Source organism: Gobius niger (assembly GCF_951799975.1).
Source record: "Gobius niger genome assembly, chromosome: 4".
Taxonomy (NCBI): Eukaryota; Metazoa; Chordata; class Actinopteri; order Gobiiformes; family Gobiidae; genus Gobius; species Gobius niger.
The window spans coordinates 16,480,320-16,496,575 of record NC_136855.1 but is presented as its reverse complement, the minus strand read 5'-3'; the positions used below and the strand labels follow the sequence as shown (position 1 = coordinate 16,496,575).

Genomic DNA, 16,256 nt, shown 5'->3' with positions numbered 1-16,256 from the left:
CAAAATAAAGTTGTGGTATTTGTTGAAAATATGGAAAGGCATTTTATTTTATTCCACCGAAAACAACGTGTGTGTGGTCGTCCTTATCGAAATGTATCAAATATTGCTTTTCTGTTTGACATGTTTCCCTTTTTCAGGTAAAGAAAAAAAAGTAACGTTATTTTAAAGTGACAAACCGGAAGTACGTCTCTAAAATCAAACAGTGGATCTCAGTGTTATTCACGTTATAGCCAAAGGTTGTGTCAGTTTTACACTAATGTTGTAACTAATTTTGTTCTACAGGCACGGGATGTTAGTAAATCCATACTCAACCTAAGCATAAGCGATGGGTAAAAAGGATAAAAGTGATCGGGGTGAGTTGTAATCTTTGCTCTCTTTTGGTTAGCATGTGGCTGGCGATTAGCTTACCTGAACTACCAGTGTGTATTTTCATCTGATTCTGGTGCATAACTAAGATATGTAACAATCAGACACGAGAATCGAGTTCATCTGTTATTTGTGACATGTTATTGTGGTTTCAGTAAAGTATAGCTGATAAAGAACATTCATTCCTGTTCTGGCACAACTTCTTGTTTACTGAAATTGTAAACGATTTGTTAAAGCTCGTAGTCAGTTGATGTCTACTTATTTTGGTTTGCTTAGTTTAATTTAGGCATCTAGCTTTCAATCTCCAGCAAATTACCACAGTGTTTTGTAAACATATCACAATATTATGTATTGTTATTGGAATTTCTAAGCTAGATAATGAAATATAATGAAGTATGCATTAGATGTATGTCTTTTATGTATAGTAACACAATCTAGTTTGAATTAGTTTTATTCTGATTTACTAAATAAGTTTGTTCCATTTATAGTAATTTGTTTTTCTCTCTCACACAGACAAGAAGTCTAAAAAGCGTGTGTATGAGGAAAGGGATGATGAAGATGATGCTGGAGGTACTGAGTCGCAGGAGGCTGTCCCTGCTGCAGCGGGGAAGCAGGTGGATGAATCTGGAACCAGAGCGGACGAGTATGGAGCCAAAGATTACCGCCTCGATATGCAGCTTAAGAACGACCATTCATCACGGCCGCTCTGGGTGGTGAGACTAGCTATGATTGATATTTCTGTAAATATTAATCATCAGCTGTAGAGGTGGCTTCCTGTCGCCACTTTGACTGCTACCTGAAATGGCCTTTTGATCCTTGAAAGGATCAAAATCCTTTCAAGACCCTAATGTCAAAAAATGTACACTCCAAAAAAGAGCCTTAAAATAACCATACATTCTTATTTTTTCTGCTTCTTTTTACAAAAAATTTCCGTTAATTTTGGGTCATTTTGGTCATTTTCTGCGGGCTCCAGTGGTTTTCGGGTCAAAATGAGCTGAAGACCACACAAGGGTGGGACAGATAGGTCTGTTTCTTAAACGTGCTAAATAAATAAACCAGATCATCTTGGCCAAAAATTCCAAATATTACATACAGAGCTTGGTCCTAACAGCAGCCAATTAACCAAATACTGTTTGGTTACTGTACTGTATTTTTTTGTTGTTAGATTTAGAGGTTTCCAAAGTAGTAGGCCTACCTTTTTTGCTGTAGCCTGCTCCAAATATAATAAACAATGTGAAATTAAAGCAAAATGAAAAATTATCCTAAAAAGTTACTTGTGTAAACCATATTATGGTAGATCCTTAAATGACTGGTTTACATTACAATATATTGTTATATCACACTTCTAAATAACTTGACAAACAATAATTATTAGTCAATTAGATAATGTTCTTGTTCATATGCATTAGTCTCATGGGTCATGCTAGTAATTTGTTCTGTTATGTGTCTTTTTAACTTATGAAAAAGCCACAATTACTGAGCAAAACTGCCAGTCCGGCTTATGCAACTGTTTGTCCACAAGGTGGAGACAATGTACTAATTATTGCTTAAGGTGGGATGAGCATTGTCTATATCTGGGGGAAAAACAAAACAACTTAAGGTCTTTGATATTTCACCCATTGTTACTTTTCCTCAAGCAAAAACTCCTGTTTCTGTCTTTGTCTTTTCTTAAGGCTCCTGATGGGCACATTTTTCTTGAAGCCTTCTCGCCTGTGTATAAATACGCTCAGGATTTCTTGGTGGCTATAGCTGAACCAGTGTGTCGGCCGATCCACATCCACGAGTACAAGCTGACCGCCTACTCCCTGTACGCAGCCGTCAGTGTGGGGCTTCAGACCTCTGACATTGTGGAGTACCTACAAAAACTCAGCAAGACGTCTGTCCCTGATGGAATAATACAGTTTATAAAAGTATGACCTATGTTATGTGTTAGCCAATGGAATAATCTTTTTTCCTTTGCTGTTAGTTTCTTAAAATTCTGATTGAAAGAACTCGGTCTAAAAATGTTATCCATATTATTTCCTCAATAGCTCTGCACTGTGAGTTATGGTAAAGTCAAGCTGGTTTTGAAGCACAATAGGTAAGGCATATTTTAATCAAATGTGTTTACCGAAAAGAATCACACCTTTTTAAAAATGTTGATGTCTACAGATACTTTGTGGAGAGTGCTTTCCCTGATGTGATTCAGCGTTTGCTACAGGACAGTGTTGTCCGTGAATGTCGTCTGCGTAATGCAGAAGGAGGGGACACTGAGCTTATTACTGAAGTCATCCACAGCAAATCAGCGGTACGTAAAGTTGTTGTATTGAAGTGTCATCACCATACACAAAACACATTATTATGTTATTATCCACGTTATTTATTTATCTATTTGGCTATTCACCGACGCATGTATCTTTCTTTTGCTTGATTACTGTGCTGAACTCTGTTCCTATGAAGAACTTTGTGGAGCTCAGATGCTCAAATAAAAAAGATGAATTGAATTGAATTGATGTTGTGCCATGGTTACTGAAATATGCATTTTGACCGGGCAGATATCTAAGACTCAGGGGAAAGATGGTGCATCCACATCACAGACCGCTGATGGACAAACTCAGCAAGTTCCGGAGGACATTTTTAGCTACTACGAGCAAATGGACAAAGATGAGGAGGAGGCAGAAGAAACTCAAACCGTGTCATTTGAAATTCGACAAGTATGCATCGCATCAATTTAATATATTTATTATTTTTTTTATTAAATAATTGGGGATATCTCCATCAGTTTTGTAAGAGGACACTTAATTCCCTGATCCACTGACAAACTGCATTTCCTTCCTAATCATTGTCTTATTATGAGCAGGAAATGATTGAGGAGCTTCAGAAGCGTTGTATAACACTGGAATACCCCCTGCTAGCGGAGTATGACTTTCGGAATGATTCAGTCAACCCAGACATCAACATAGACCTGAAGCCCACTGCTGTGTTGAGGCCTTATCAAGAAAAAAGCCTGCGCAAGATGTTTGGGAACGGACGCGCACGCTCGGGAGTCATAGTGCTGCCCTGCGGTGAGTCAACAGCTGCGAGTGGTTATGCTGTACTTGTTATAATAAAATTGTTTCAATATTTTTTTCCCCAAAAAATTCCAATTGAGGAATCAGTCCAGAAATCATTGCTTGTTCTTCAGGACTAAGGTGGTCTTTAACAGGTTAAAAGGTTTAGGGTGATGCACCACTTTAGTTGAGGGGACATAATTAGCAAGTAGATTTCCGCTATATGAGTCACGATGTTCATGCATGATCCTCATGATCATGATTTGTTGATAATTTTATTGTCATTCCTCTGCCGTTTTGGTGAATTTGTGGTATTCTTATATGATCCTCATGATCATGATGAATTATTAAGATTTTCATGCATATTCATTACATTAGTTAGATGTTTAATTCAGGGATGTAGTCGTCCATGAACCAACATGTAATCATGTTTGTTCCTGAGAAGTCATGATTTAGTAAGCCATGAATGTATCATGAAATCATGCATTATTTCATGCATAAGTTCATGAAAATCATGAGCCATTATTATAAAGCGTTACCCTAGTTTTTGTTTATCGCTGTCTATTGACATAGTTTTTAATTGGAGGCTTGAACTGTAATTGTGCTATGGTTTAATATACTGAACTATTCAATATACTTGTAGGAGCCGGTAAATCCCTGGTGGGTGTAACAGCTGCATGCACTGTCCGGAAACGCTGTCTCATCTTGGGTAACTCCTCTGTCTCCGTGGAGCAATGGAAAGCCCAGTTCAAGATGTGGTCCACCATTGATGACTCTCAAATATGTCGCTTCACGTCGGACGCCAAAGATAAACCTATTGGCTGCTCTATCGCTATTAGCACTTATTCTATGTTGGGCCACACGACCAAGCGTTCGTGGGAGGCAGAAAGGGTCATGGAGTGGATGCGTAGTCAAGAATGGGGCCTCATGATCCTGGACGAGGTGCACACAATCCCTGGTGAGCATAAGAGTCAAGAAATATTGAAATTGCTGTTGATAGGTGGGCTAAAATAGTTTGTCTTTTTTAGCCAAAATGTTTCGTCGTGTCCTGACCATTGTCCAGGCCCACTGTAAACTGGGGCTCACTGCTACTTTAGTCAGAGAAGATGACAAGATTGTTGACCTCAACTTCCTGATTGGGCCTAAATTGTATGAGGCTAACTGGATGGAGCTACAGAATAATGGTTATATTGCCAAAGTCCAGTGTGCAGAGGTACGTTATGCAACTGTATAACAACTAATTAATTCCACAAGTGTCCCTTAAGTAAAGTAAAGCAGATTCAAGCGTTATTGACTGTCAAAGAGAACAACTGATGTTAGTGACCCTTTTCATTTGCTTGTTTTCTAGGTGTGGTGCCCAATGTCTCCTGAGTTTTACAGAGAATATGTGGCCATCAAGACTAAAAAGCGAATCCTTCTCTATACAATGAACCCCAACAAGTTTCGAGCTTGCCAGTTTCTCATCCGCTTCCATGAACGGCGAAACGACAAGATTATTGTGTTTGCAGATAATGTTTTTGCTTTGAAGGAATATGCAATTCGTCTCAATAAGTAAGTAAGATTATAGACTTGCAGCACTTCCGTTTCTGTAAGTGACTTTACAGTAATGCAGTATTTCTATAAAGGCCCTTCATTTATGGTCCGACGTCACAAGGGGAGAGAATGCAAATCCTACAGAACTTTAAACACAACCCAAAGATCAACACCATTTTGATCTCCAAGGTAAATTTAGGAATTTTATCTGTTTTTAATATGTGCATGTACATGCTATTTAGACGTGTATTGAGGGTAGATACATGCGTTATTTTCGTTCTAAACAACGTTCCGTACTGACTATCAAATCAGATAATAACAATGCAGAGTTACCACTCATTTGACCTCTGTTGCTTTGCTGTTGCCATGCTGTCTGCTTGCTCTCTAACCCTTGTACAGCCCATATAAGAGGAAATTGGTGACTTCAACACAATTTAATACTTTGTGCAGTTGACATATTTTTATGTAATAGACAATATGATATTGAAGGTGCATAAAGTCCGCCAAAGCCTCAGTAAAATGAAACCACTGAAGCTGTATTACATTATTGTCTTACAGGTTGGAGACACTTCGTTTGACCTGCCAGAGGCTAATGTTCTTATTCAGATCTCATCTCATGGTGGATCACGAAGACAGGAAGCTCAGAGGCTTGGCAGGGTCCTGAGAGCCAAAAAAGGTTGGTTTTGTCTTAAAAAAAACAAAAAAAAAACACAACACAACACCCCCCCCTATTTCACAATTATTCTCTGTCCCTTTTATCCTCTCAGGAATGGTAGCAGAGGAGTACAATGCCTACTTCTATTCACTGGTTTCCCAGGATACTCAGGAAATGGCTTATTCCACAAAAAGACAGAGGTTTCTGGTTGACCAGGGGTACAGTTTTAAGGTGTAACATTGTCAATGTGACATTTATTTATCTTTTCATTTATCTTTTCCTGCTCCTTGAAAAATACAGATTAAATAACTTGTTAATGTCTTAGGTTATCACAAAGTTGGCAGGAATGGAGGAAGAAGACTTGATGTTTTCTACTCGTGATGAACAGCACCAGCTCCTGCAGAAGGTCCTGGCAGCTTCAGACTTGGACGCAGAGGAGGAAGTGGTGGCAGGAGAGTTTGGCACTCGGCCGCAGGTAATAATAATAATAATAATAATAATAATAATAATAATAATAATAATAATAATAATAATAATAATAATAATAATAATAATAATAATAATAATAATAATAATAATAATAATAATAATAATAATAATAATAATAATAATAATAATAATAATAATAATAATAATAATAATAATAATAATACATGTGTCCAGGTTGGTGTTTGGTCTATTGCTTCTTTTCTTAAACTCTTTTTATTTATTTTTGTGTCAGATCTCGAGGCGGCCGGGGACAATGAGCTCCATGTCAGGAGCTGACGACACAGTTTATATGGAGTACCAGGGTCGAGGCAATAAGTCTGCGTTTTCTATTAAGAATGTTCACCCACTCTTCAAGCGATTCAGAAAACAATGACAGAGGATACAAAACGGTACAGATATGTGTTGTCCAAATACCAGCAAAGTCAGGTTTGTTTCGTATCTACTGTATTAATCTTGAGAGACCAACACATTATGGTACCAGCCAGTTGATATTGTTGGTTCGACATCATATATACTTTAAGTATATACGTTTTTTCTACATGTAACAAAAACATAATAAAGCAATAGATTTTGTAGCAGGTATCATTTTTTCTTGCATGAATAATATATGTATTTTTATACTGCAGTCTTATACTGCAATCTAAGAATAGGCTGACAACATGGTATGGGAACAGGTGCTCCAAGCAAGCCTTTTTCATCCTTGCCTGTTTTGAGTCGTCTCATTGAATTTGAGGCTTACTAGGATTGAAAGGTCAACTTTAATTCATTCATAGATAAGGAAAACTCACTAATTGAAGCACTACTTATTAAAAAACATAAAAAAGATGGCACATTAGCTTATGTCATACTGTGAGGGTTTGGCTTAAAATCCAAGCGTAATTCCTGGAAGGTTACAAAAGGCGACAGTATGTTGGGGTTATTTGAAGACCTTGGGGTGGAGGGAACATAAATGGATTGAATATATTGTACTTGCATCATACAGGGGATAAAGACTTAAGGCACTATCATATAACAAAATGCGTGACAATTTTGTCAAGAGGCTCTTGACAGTCTTAAAAGCATAACTTTTGCCACAGTTGGCTATTTGCCCATATCGGCACACAGCAATGTGCAAATACAGTACAGTAAGCATCGGTAATCATTGATATGGGTCCTTCATGTCCAGAGAAAGTCTGTAAAGTAGCGGGAGAGAGGTTTGTTTATACATAAAGTGATGGTGTGATGTAACCCTGTAGTGGCACGTTGAGATCCTCGCCACTGAACCCACCAACTTTTTGGAAAGAAACGCCCACTACCTAAAAGAGACTTATCCCTCCCATTCTTTGTGAGAGACTATCCAATCCTCTTCTACTGCGAAGATTGTTCAAGCCATGGGTTTAAAAGAAAACCACAATCAATGACAATCCACCTTCGCGTTACCACACAGGGCAGTCACTTTACACGTGCAACTTCCAAAAAGTTGCAAATGTGAATCGGACTATACCCGCACAGAGACATTATGGTTAGCCTCAACCATTTAACGACAGCATGCTGGAAAAATGTCCTTGGCAATCGGCAGCTGTTTTCCAATTTACGCGCACTGCATAAGTCCGCAGCCAGCGAGGCTCTGGGGATGTCCGCGGCTGGACAGACGGACATGCCCGAGCGGCTCTTGACGCCGGACACGGGCAGCAGCGGCACCGCAGAGCAAACTAGAATCAAGTCCCTCAAGGAGATGCCTGGCCCCAGCACAATGTCCAACCTGATCGAATTCTTCTGGAGGGATGGTTTTGCAAGAATCCACGAAATCCAGGTAATCTCGTAAATTGTTTTTTTCAGATTCATTCACATTTCAAAGTGTGTGCGTAAAACGTCAGTCAGCGTAAAAGCGCACAGGGACACACGAGCCCAACCAGCGATTTTGTAACCGCACAAAAAGTCACGTGAAAAACTTACGCAAATATTTAGATTCCGCACGTGCCAAGCTAAAAACCCTAAAAAAAAACTAAATCATTGAACTTACATAAAAAAAAACTTATTTCTGATTCTTTTGGTACTTTAGACAATACTAGTATTATGCCATATTTTGCCATTTGGTGGTTAATGGTTAATATATGTTTAAATGTATGTACTCTTAACACTTTGTGAAATAAGACCCCCAAAAAAGGTATATTGCCGATGTCTGTATGCAGTATGCTATTATATGCTTATTTAAATGCATGCTACTCCTTCACAAGTTCTTTAAGTTATCTAGTTGTTTATTCTTTATTAGTTCAATTCAGTTATTGTTAAATACTTTTTCACTTACATAAAAATCAACTGCCTTCTTGTATAATGTATCCTTGACAAACAGACTATTACTCCAGTAAAAACCAACAACAACATACGCCTACTCTGCTTCATAGATGGACCATCAGAAGAAATATGGGAAAATCTTCAAGTCTCACTTTGGGCCACAGCTGGTGGTCTCAATCGCAGACCGCGAACTGCTCACCCAGGTGCTGAGGGCAGAGGGCATGGCCCCACAGAGAGCCAACATGGAGTCGTGGCAGGAGTACAGAGACCTGAGGGGTCGTTCAACAGGACTCATCTCAGCGTGAGTCCACTTTTACCTTTGGTCTCCAAAACCACCAACTACATGAGTATTAACCCACTGCTAATGCCTGGTGCACCATCATTGCCTGTGGGATCATTTAACTTTTAGAGTTGTGCTCCTTTTGCATATTGAATTGCTAGGTTTCTGATGAGCCCAGAGTAGTCAGTGGAGATAGGTAGGCAATACTATTGTTTGTAATGTAATATAGCAATTCCATGGGTTTTAATATAAATGTCAGGTTGTACAGGGATTTTCCTTTTAGGTATTTCTCATGAAAATGACCCATGATGAAGGGTTAAATGGTTCTTGTCCCACATCTGGTATAATACATTACTTTGTAAAATCTGAAAACCAATGTAAAGATGGGTATGTGTTATGTTAGAAATGCATTCTTTCTACTTTCCAGTGAGGGCGAGGACTGGCTGAAGATGCGCAGTGTTCTCAGGCGCCTCATAATGAGACCACGGGATATAGCCGTTTTCTCTGATAACGTTAACGATGTTGTGGACGACCTCATCAAGAGACTTGACATTCTGCGCACTCAGGAGGCTGATGGAGCCACTGTCTTCAACGTAAATGACCTCTTCTTCAAATATGCCATGGAAGGTTTGTAAAACAATTACACACATGATTACTAAGGGGATGTTTGAAAGTTGGGCTAGTACAAGAAGTGGATACAACAGAGGAGTGTCAAAGGAATTCAGTGCTTAAAACGGTCACCAAAGAGCGTCAATGAAACGGAAAAGCCAACTCAGAAAAATATAACGTTTTCACATTTCAATAAAAGATTACCTAAAATGACCCTAAATAACAATGATTAAGTTCCCCTCAATCTGCAACAATGGAATTATACATTCGACGATTAAAGCCATATTTTACCATTTCACCAAATAAAAATAACAAAACAAAAGCACTATTTTTCTTATGGGTGCTTTTATTGGTGAAAAAAATTCTAGAAACTGTGGTCTTAAGCTTTTCAGTAGTCAAGCATTAGGTTTAAGTACATTAGGTCCTCTTCCACATTATTGATTGTGATCACCTGCTGTGGGTAATCAAAGAATGGATTTGGATGAAGACCTAACCTGTTGAAATCTCCAATTCTTCTGCCTTTAGTTAACATCTCTATGGAGACAAGCTGGAGATGTACCCACTCCTCATGTCTTAGGAGAGCTGAGCCGCTCACAGCAAAAGCAAAAGCACATGTTTGTTTATACATTTATGAGGTATTTTTCAATGATGAAAATAAATGCTTGCATTTAGATTGTATTCATTGGGTTATTATTCTACGTGGTGTGGTTTTAATCTGAAGATTTCTGAAAATTCTGGAACAAACTAAAGTCCCATTGTACCTGCCTCATTTTGATAAACGCCAAAATAGAGCACATTACACCATATGAATATTTTGTGTTTCATTTGGACTAAATCTGTAATGAAATGACAATCGTTCTCCCATTACAGGTGTGGCAGCCATTTTATACGAGTGTCGCCTTGGCTGTCTGGAAAATGAGATTCCCAAAGAAACCCAAGATTACATAAGCGCATTGCATCTCATGTTCAGCTCCTTCAAGACAACAATGTACGCTGGGGCAATTCCCAAGTGGCTCCGACCGATCATTCCCAAACCTTGGGAGGAGTTCTGCCTCTCCTGGGACGGCCTTTTCAACTTCAGTACGTCACATTTATGTGCATTTATGGAGCATTTTTGTTGTTGTTGTTTTTTTTGTTTTTGTTTAACCATCTACAATTGGAATGTAATAGGAGCTTATTTGTATAGTGCTTTTCACATAGTAGTGGTAAGCTTAGTCCCCTGGGGTAGGTACACATCTGCACCTACGGTCCCTCTGATCACCCTCATTCATTCAAGCACACACATCATTCATCCTGGCCTATTGTACATGTTTTTAGTTGTAGGGGAAACCTATGCATACACGGGGAGGACATGTCAACTCCAATTTACTAACTGTTTAAACTAGTTCGGATTAGTTAAGGTTTTCCATTTTGATGCAGTCTGTGGATTTATTCATGCAAAATTGGGTAAATGTTTTATCCTTGTAGAAAAGAAAAAATCTTAATTTGCATCTAAATCCCCTCCTGATAAATAATGACCCTCTTTGGGGTCCTTGTGTTACATAACTTTGGTCTATTTGCTTTCCTTTCACATGTCTTCCCACCATTTCCTTGTGTATCTGCTAATCCCAGGCCACATTCATGTCAGTAAGAGGCTTGCCCAGATCAAGGCCCAGCTGGAGTGCGGAGAGGAAGTTAAAGGAGGGATACTCACACATTTGCTGGTCACCAAGGAGATGAACATGGAGGAGATCTATGCCAACGTCACTGAGATGCTTCTGGCTGGAGTGGACACGGTTTGTGTGCTAATATGGTTGTGGCAGAGAAAACAGAGATGGTACCTTTTTATGATAAGTTCATTATTCTACACAATTATATCTCAAAAACAAACATTTTATTGCGGGAAAGCTGTTTTAAAAAAAAGTTGGTTTTAAGTTTTAAGGTGTGGGGCACAAGTTAAAACTCTGCTAAATGCACTCAGTGGAAATTTTCACCGCATTGACCACTGATTGTGGCCCTTCACACCTTATACAGTGAAAGTTTGGACACCCTGCTTTTAAGGAGAATTATACAAATCCAAACCGACACAAAATAAAATTGAGGATATTTGGAATTGAAGTAATAAGTAATAGATGTGTTTAATATACCTTACACTTAAGATGCTCTAATGTTTTTCAGAATTGTAATTGTAGTTGCAATAGATTGCGATATCACTGAAGTCCTAAAGCCTAAAACCTATGATAACTTAAATGTGTGAGTTCAGTTTTGCTTTCCCCAATTTAGTTCCATTGTAATCCTTTTATTTGAAGAAAAAAGCAAAACAAATTACTATCGACTATCAATTAATTAAATGTGTCGTGCAGCCCTTGCTTTGTTGTACGCTTCACGTGTTTTGTCATTGGCTTGGGTGTTTTATATATTGTTTAATTTGGTCATCCTTGTGGTTTCTAACTGGCATTTACGGTTGCTCTGAGTCTGAGAATCAGTTTCACTCCCTTTGTTAACTTATAACAAAGTTTGAAGACAAATATCAATGTCTCTCTTTGTTGACGTGATGAAGCGCCCTGTAGAATATTAGAATCTCTTTGTTCTTTTGATTATGTAACTTGGTGAGATGCAGTGGTGTCAGGTGATCCGACCAGTAGGTGAGGGGAAGCACTGTCTTGGTTTGGCAGGGCTTAAGTCGCACGTGTGTGTCTGCCCAGGCTTCAGTTTCAGGGCTGGGGTTTCTGGCGCCACATTGAGACCTGTGTAGCTTTGCCAGCGTCAGGTCAATGCAGTGAATCAGAGGTTACACAGTATCCCACTGTTACGATTGTTCTCACTCAGATTTAGTTTCTCATCATTCGCTTCTGTTAGGTCTGCACAGGGGGCTTTGAAAACTAGCTAGTATATGTATGGTTTTTATCTTACCCTAATATTTTGATATGGATCTCCGGTCTATCTAATTATTTTTTCTGTATAAATAACACTCTTTGTACATTAAAAAGAAGGATATGTAGGATTTTTTTGTTAATATATCATAAACATTACTCATCTGATCCCCATTTATAAAGCAAGCTTGCTTAAATCCAGTTTTGAAATTCCTAATAGCAATGTGTGATTTATTTACAATATATATATACACACACATTTTTTACATTTTTTGTTTAGGTTCTTGAGATACAACAATCCCCAGACATGTCTCCAATAAAGTCTCAAGTAATGTTAGTGCATGAAGTTAGGTTTAGTGATTGTATGTTTATATTCACAACTCCCTACCCCATATAGCTACATGAAGTAAAGCATTTTTGGTCTGTACAGTACATGTAAACTCATGCTTGTAAACACGCTCAGCCAGATTGTAACCTGGGCTAGTTCCATACGTTGTCTCCCACTCACACACACCTACACACTCTCACTCAGCCTGGCTTATGGTGCATGTTTTTTTATTCCTACATTTGCATTTGAGTGGGCATGTGCGCAGCTAGTGCCTAATTTGTTTTGGGTACTGTCAGATTAATAAGAACCGGGGGTGTGGAGTGTTTTGTTTGTAGCGGGGGGCCAAGGGATAAAGGAGTGCGTATGTTTTTGTTGAACTTGTTACAACGGCCATGGCCTGGCAGGGGGTGGACTACTCTGAGCCACTACCTGACCCCTCGCTGCATTTGCGTTTGCTCAACACACACTAGAGCTGTCAAGACGTGTTAGGCCCAACTAGAGTTATAGCACCAGCCAGCCAAAGTGCGTCTAAGGGGGGAGTACGGGGCCTGGCTTTCAGGGGCGATTCTCATATAAGAGCAGCGGGTGCGGTAACAGAGGAGCTGATGTATGTCTGAAAGCATTGAGGCGGTGTGGGGGGAGGAAAGAAGATGCTTTTTTTTTTTTTAGCACAGTTTGATTTGTCATGTGATTCCTGAAGTGCTTTGTGTGAGGTGTTGCCAGCATCTGTCCCAGCTGGGGTTGAATAGGATCAAGTTGTTAAATGTGGAATGAGTGGTGACAGAGCCAGCGGGGGACCAGAGGAAGAACAAGGTGACGAAGCACTGTGAATAAGACGTGGTCATCTTCAAGAGCTCTTCTCTTTTTGATCTCGCAGACACTCTGTGATGCTAACATAAAACAGACTTGAGCGCGGAGTTACATGCTCTTTAATTGACATGTCATCCACAGTTGCTTAGAAGATTAGACGGGCCTCATTAGGGTTGCGCAAGTAATCACAATCCAGTGGAAAAGAATAATGTTAAGATAATATGTAAAAACACAAACACTCAAACACAATAACCTAGGACCTTGAAATCTCCCTTGAAAATAAGTACACATTAACTTATTATCAAGGGTGAAAAAAATATAAAATATCTCTCTTAGAGATAAATAAACATTGTCCTCTTTTTTTACAGACGTCCTTTACCCTGTCCTGGGCCACGTATTTATTAGCTCGTTACCCTCATGTACAGCAGCAGATTCATGCTGAAGTTGAGAAAACTTTAGGACACAGTGCTGTGGCCTCAGCAGATGATGTCCCTCAACTGCCACTGATCAGAGGCCTGGTCAAAGAAACACTCAGGTACGAACCACAGGGATTTACCAACATTTGCAAAGTTAATTTCTATGTTTTTTATCTTTTAACAATAGAAGAGCTTTTTATAATGCTGGCCTGGTCTTTTTCTTGGGCGTAGGCTTTTTCCAGTTCTCCCGGGCAATGGTCGAATTACTCAAGATGACTTGGTGGTGGGCGGATATTTCATCCCAAAAGGGGTAAAGCTTATAGAAATAGGAGTAATATTATTATAGTATTATAGTAAAGAAGAATTGCTAAGCAACAGCCAGAAGAAAGTTAACACAACATCATATTTCATTACTCATACATCACTGTCCCGTGCCGTTTCATTGAGGAATGCACATTTCTCTGCATTTGGCTTTTATTAGACGCAGTTGGCCCTCTGTCATTACTCAACATCTCTCGACGAGGAAAACTTTACAGATGCGACAGACTTCCGACCAGAACGCTGGGTAAGAAAGGACACAACGGACCACGTTGACAACTTTGGCTCCATTCCTTTTGGCTACGGCATCAGGAGCTGCATAGGCAGGAGAATTGCAGAGTTGGAAATGCACCTGGCTCTTGCACGGGTAAGAATTGTTTTTGATACAAAGCCAAATATGTTGAAAGCATTATTAATGAGGTTTGATTTCACCTTACTGGAGATGCAAGCTGAGTGACAAAGAAGGCAATTGCAATGCCCTCAAGAAATATTGGCACCCCTGGTAATAATAAGAAACAAATGCTGTTGAAAAACATCTCTCTTCTGTTTCTTTTTAATGTTGTACTGAAAATACTGTATTTACAAAACTAGATTTACAACCAAAAATATTTACTTTCAAACACGCAGAATTGAAAAAAAGCTGGGGAAAAAAACAAAATTGTGTGTGTCACAATTATTAGCACCCGTTTGCAGTCAGTACAATTGTGCTGCCTCCTTTGGCTATGAAAGAAGAAGAGAAGGAATGTAAAATTGTTTCATGTAAAGCGCTTTGTGACCTTGTGTAAAAGGTGCTATACAAATAAAGTCTGACTTCCTTCTTGCCTTCCGTCCTGCCATTCAGTTCTGAATGACGTTTAGGTTCTGTTTAGAATGAAAACTATGTATGCGCATATCCTGTTTAGAGGTTATACAGGTACTTTCACAGAACAGCAACACACTCATCTGGCTCCTGTTGACATTCATTTGTTTGACCCTCTGAAGGTTCTTTTTAGAATGAAAATTATGTAAGCGCATTGCCCCAGTCATCACGTGCATAGGCGGCGATTTATGTTTTTCACGGTGGATGCCCATTCAAACGACCAAAGCAAAAAAAGAAAGAAATACAGTAGATGAGCGTCGGCCTCGATCTTTGTTGGGCTACGCAGGTGGAATGTTATGTTTTTTTGCTCTGCAAACAAATAAACTTTTTTGACAAATCTTGTTTTATTTACAGATAATACAGAAGTTTCGCATTGAGGTGTCTCCAAAGTCCGACGATGTCAAAGCCAAAACTCATGGTCTGCTCTGTCCAGCTACCCCCATAAACCTAAAGTTTGTTAACAGGGCATTGTAGAGTATAATATTCCTCTAACAGACCCACACTTTTGTATACAGTATTTTATTGTGTCTTTTATTGCATTGATAGACTTTTTATAAACTGATTTTAGATATTGTAAAGCTGAATGAAGCATAGCTAATTAGTTTAAGTCCATATGTTTTAGTTGTTAAGTTGACAGAAAAGAAGCCTAATTGTTTGTTTTTTGTACATAGCTTTTCAAGTGTTAATGCTCCACTTCATTCATCCCATTAAATTAGAAAATGTAAACAGTCTGGACAGTCAGACTAAAAATTCATCCTTTTTAAAAGAAAAAAGTAAGTGGAGCTGGCTGATCTAGCTAAAGTAAACAAACTATTGTTTAATGTTTAGGCTATATTAAACTAATAGTCACTAATTAATGAAAGAATGTTTCCTCTATTTTTGTTGTAGAATGCATATGTGACTAATGTATTTTTTTTAAAATATATATAGTTTTATTAGGACATATGGGTGTGTTTTTTGGACATGGTATAAATCTGTTTCTGTAAGAAACAATTTAAATATCTTGTCATTTGTTTAAAAAAACATTTCAAAAGATGCTGAAGGCTTGGGTGAGCTTGTCGTGACTTGAAAGTAACAAATTATCAGTTATCAAAAGGGAAAAAAAGATAAAATGTGCCTTTTCAACTGTCTGGATTTGTCTAAACATCACAGAGACACTTTTTTAAAGGTGTGTTATGTCACTTTTATGTGAGAAAAAAAATAAAAATGTTTGTGCATATTTTTGACCTTTTAGTGGCCCAGCATCTATATCGCTCGGGCCTCACAGCAAGAAAGTCCTGGCTATGATCAACACCTGGACAGGGCCTTTCTGTGTGGAGTATGCATGTTCTCCCGTGTCTGCGGGTTCTCTGGTTTCCCCTACCACTAAAACATATACAATAGGTTCCCCTCTGGGGCCTGGACTGTAAAAGTGTAACTTGTGGGGTTTCTGTCACAC

At 38.8% G+C, this 16,256-nt stretch overlaps 2 protein-coding genes across 2 annotated transcripts; both read left to right on the top strand.

The window, feature by feature from the left end:
• The first annotated feature begins 226 nt into the window (after positions 1 to 226).
• Positions 227 to 6,589, top strand: ercc3 (excision repair cross-complementation group 3). The gene is made up of 15 exons (XM_079555647.1): positions 227 to 353; positions 880 to 1,079; positions 2,040 to 2,276; positions 2,397 to 2,446; positions 2,518 to 2,653; positions 2,901 to 3,059; positions 3,206 to 3,410; positions 4,039 to 4,353; positions 4,424 to 4,608; positions 4,744 to 4,946; positions 5,021 to 5,117; positions 5,487 to 5,604; positions 5,696 to 5,814; positions 5,909 to 6,058; positions 6,305 to 6,589. Exons 1-15 carry the CDS (start codon positions 326 to 328, stop codon positions 6,443 to 6,445), a joined length of 2,343 nt encoding a protein of 780 aa, XP_079411773.1. The 5' UTR covers positions 227 to 325; the 3' UTR covers positions 6,446 to 6,589.
• Positions 6,590 to 7,454: 865 nt separating this feature from the next.
• On the top strand, positions 7,455 to 15,903 carry cyp27c1 (cytochrome P450, family 27, subfamily C, polypeptide 1). Its single transcript, XM_079555374.1, has 9 exons — positions 7,455 to 7,864; positions 8,457 to 8,647; positions 9,054 to 9,253; positions 10,106 to 10,315; positions 10,847 to 11,010; positions 13,594 to 13,760; positions 13,873 to 13,951; positions 14,123 to 14,326; positions 15,173 to 15,903. The coding sequence occupies exons 1-9, from the start codon at positions 7,571 to 7,573 to the stop codon at positions 15,290 to 15,292; spliced, it is 1,629 nt and encodes a 542-aa protein (XP_079411500.1). The 5' UTR covers positions 7,455 to 7,570; the 3' UTR covers positions 15,293 to 15,903.
• The last annotated feature ends 353 nt before the right edge of the window (positions 15,904 to 16,256 follow it).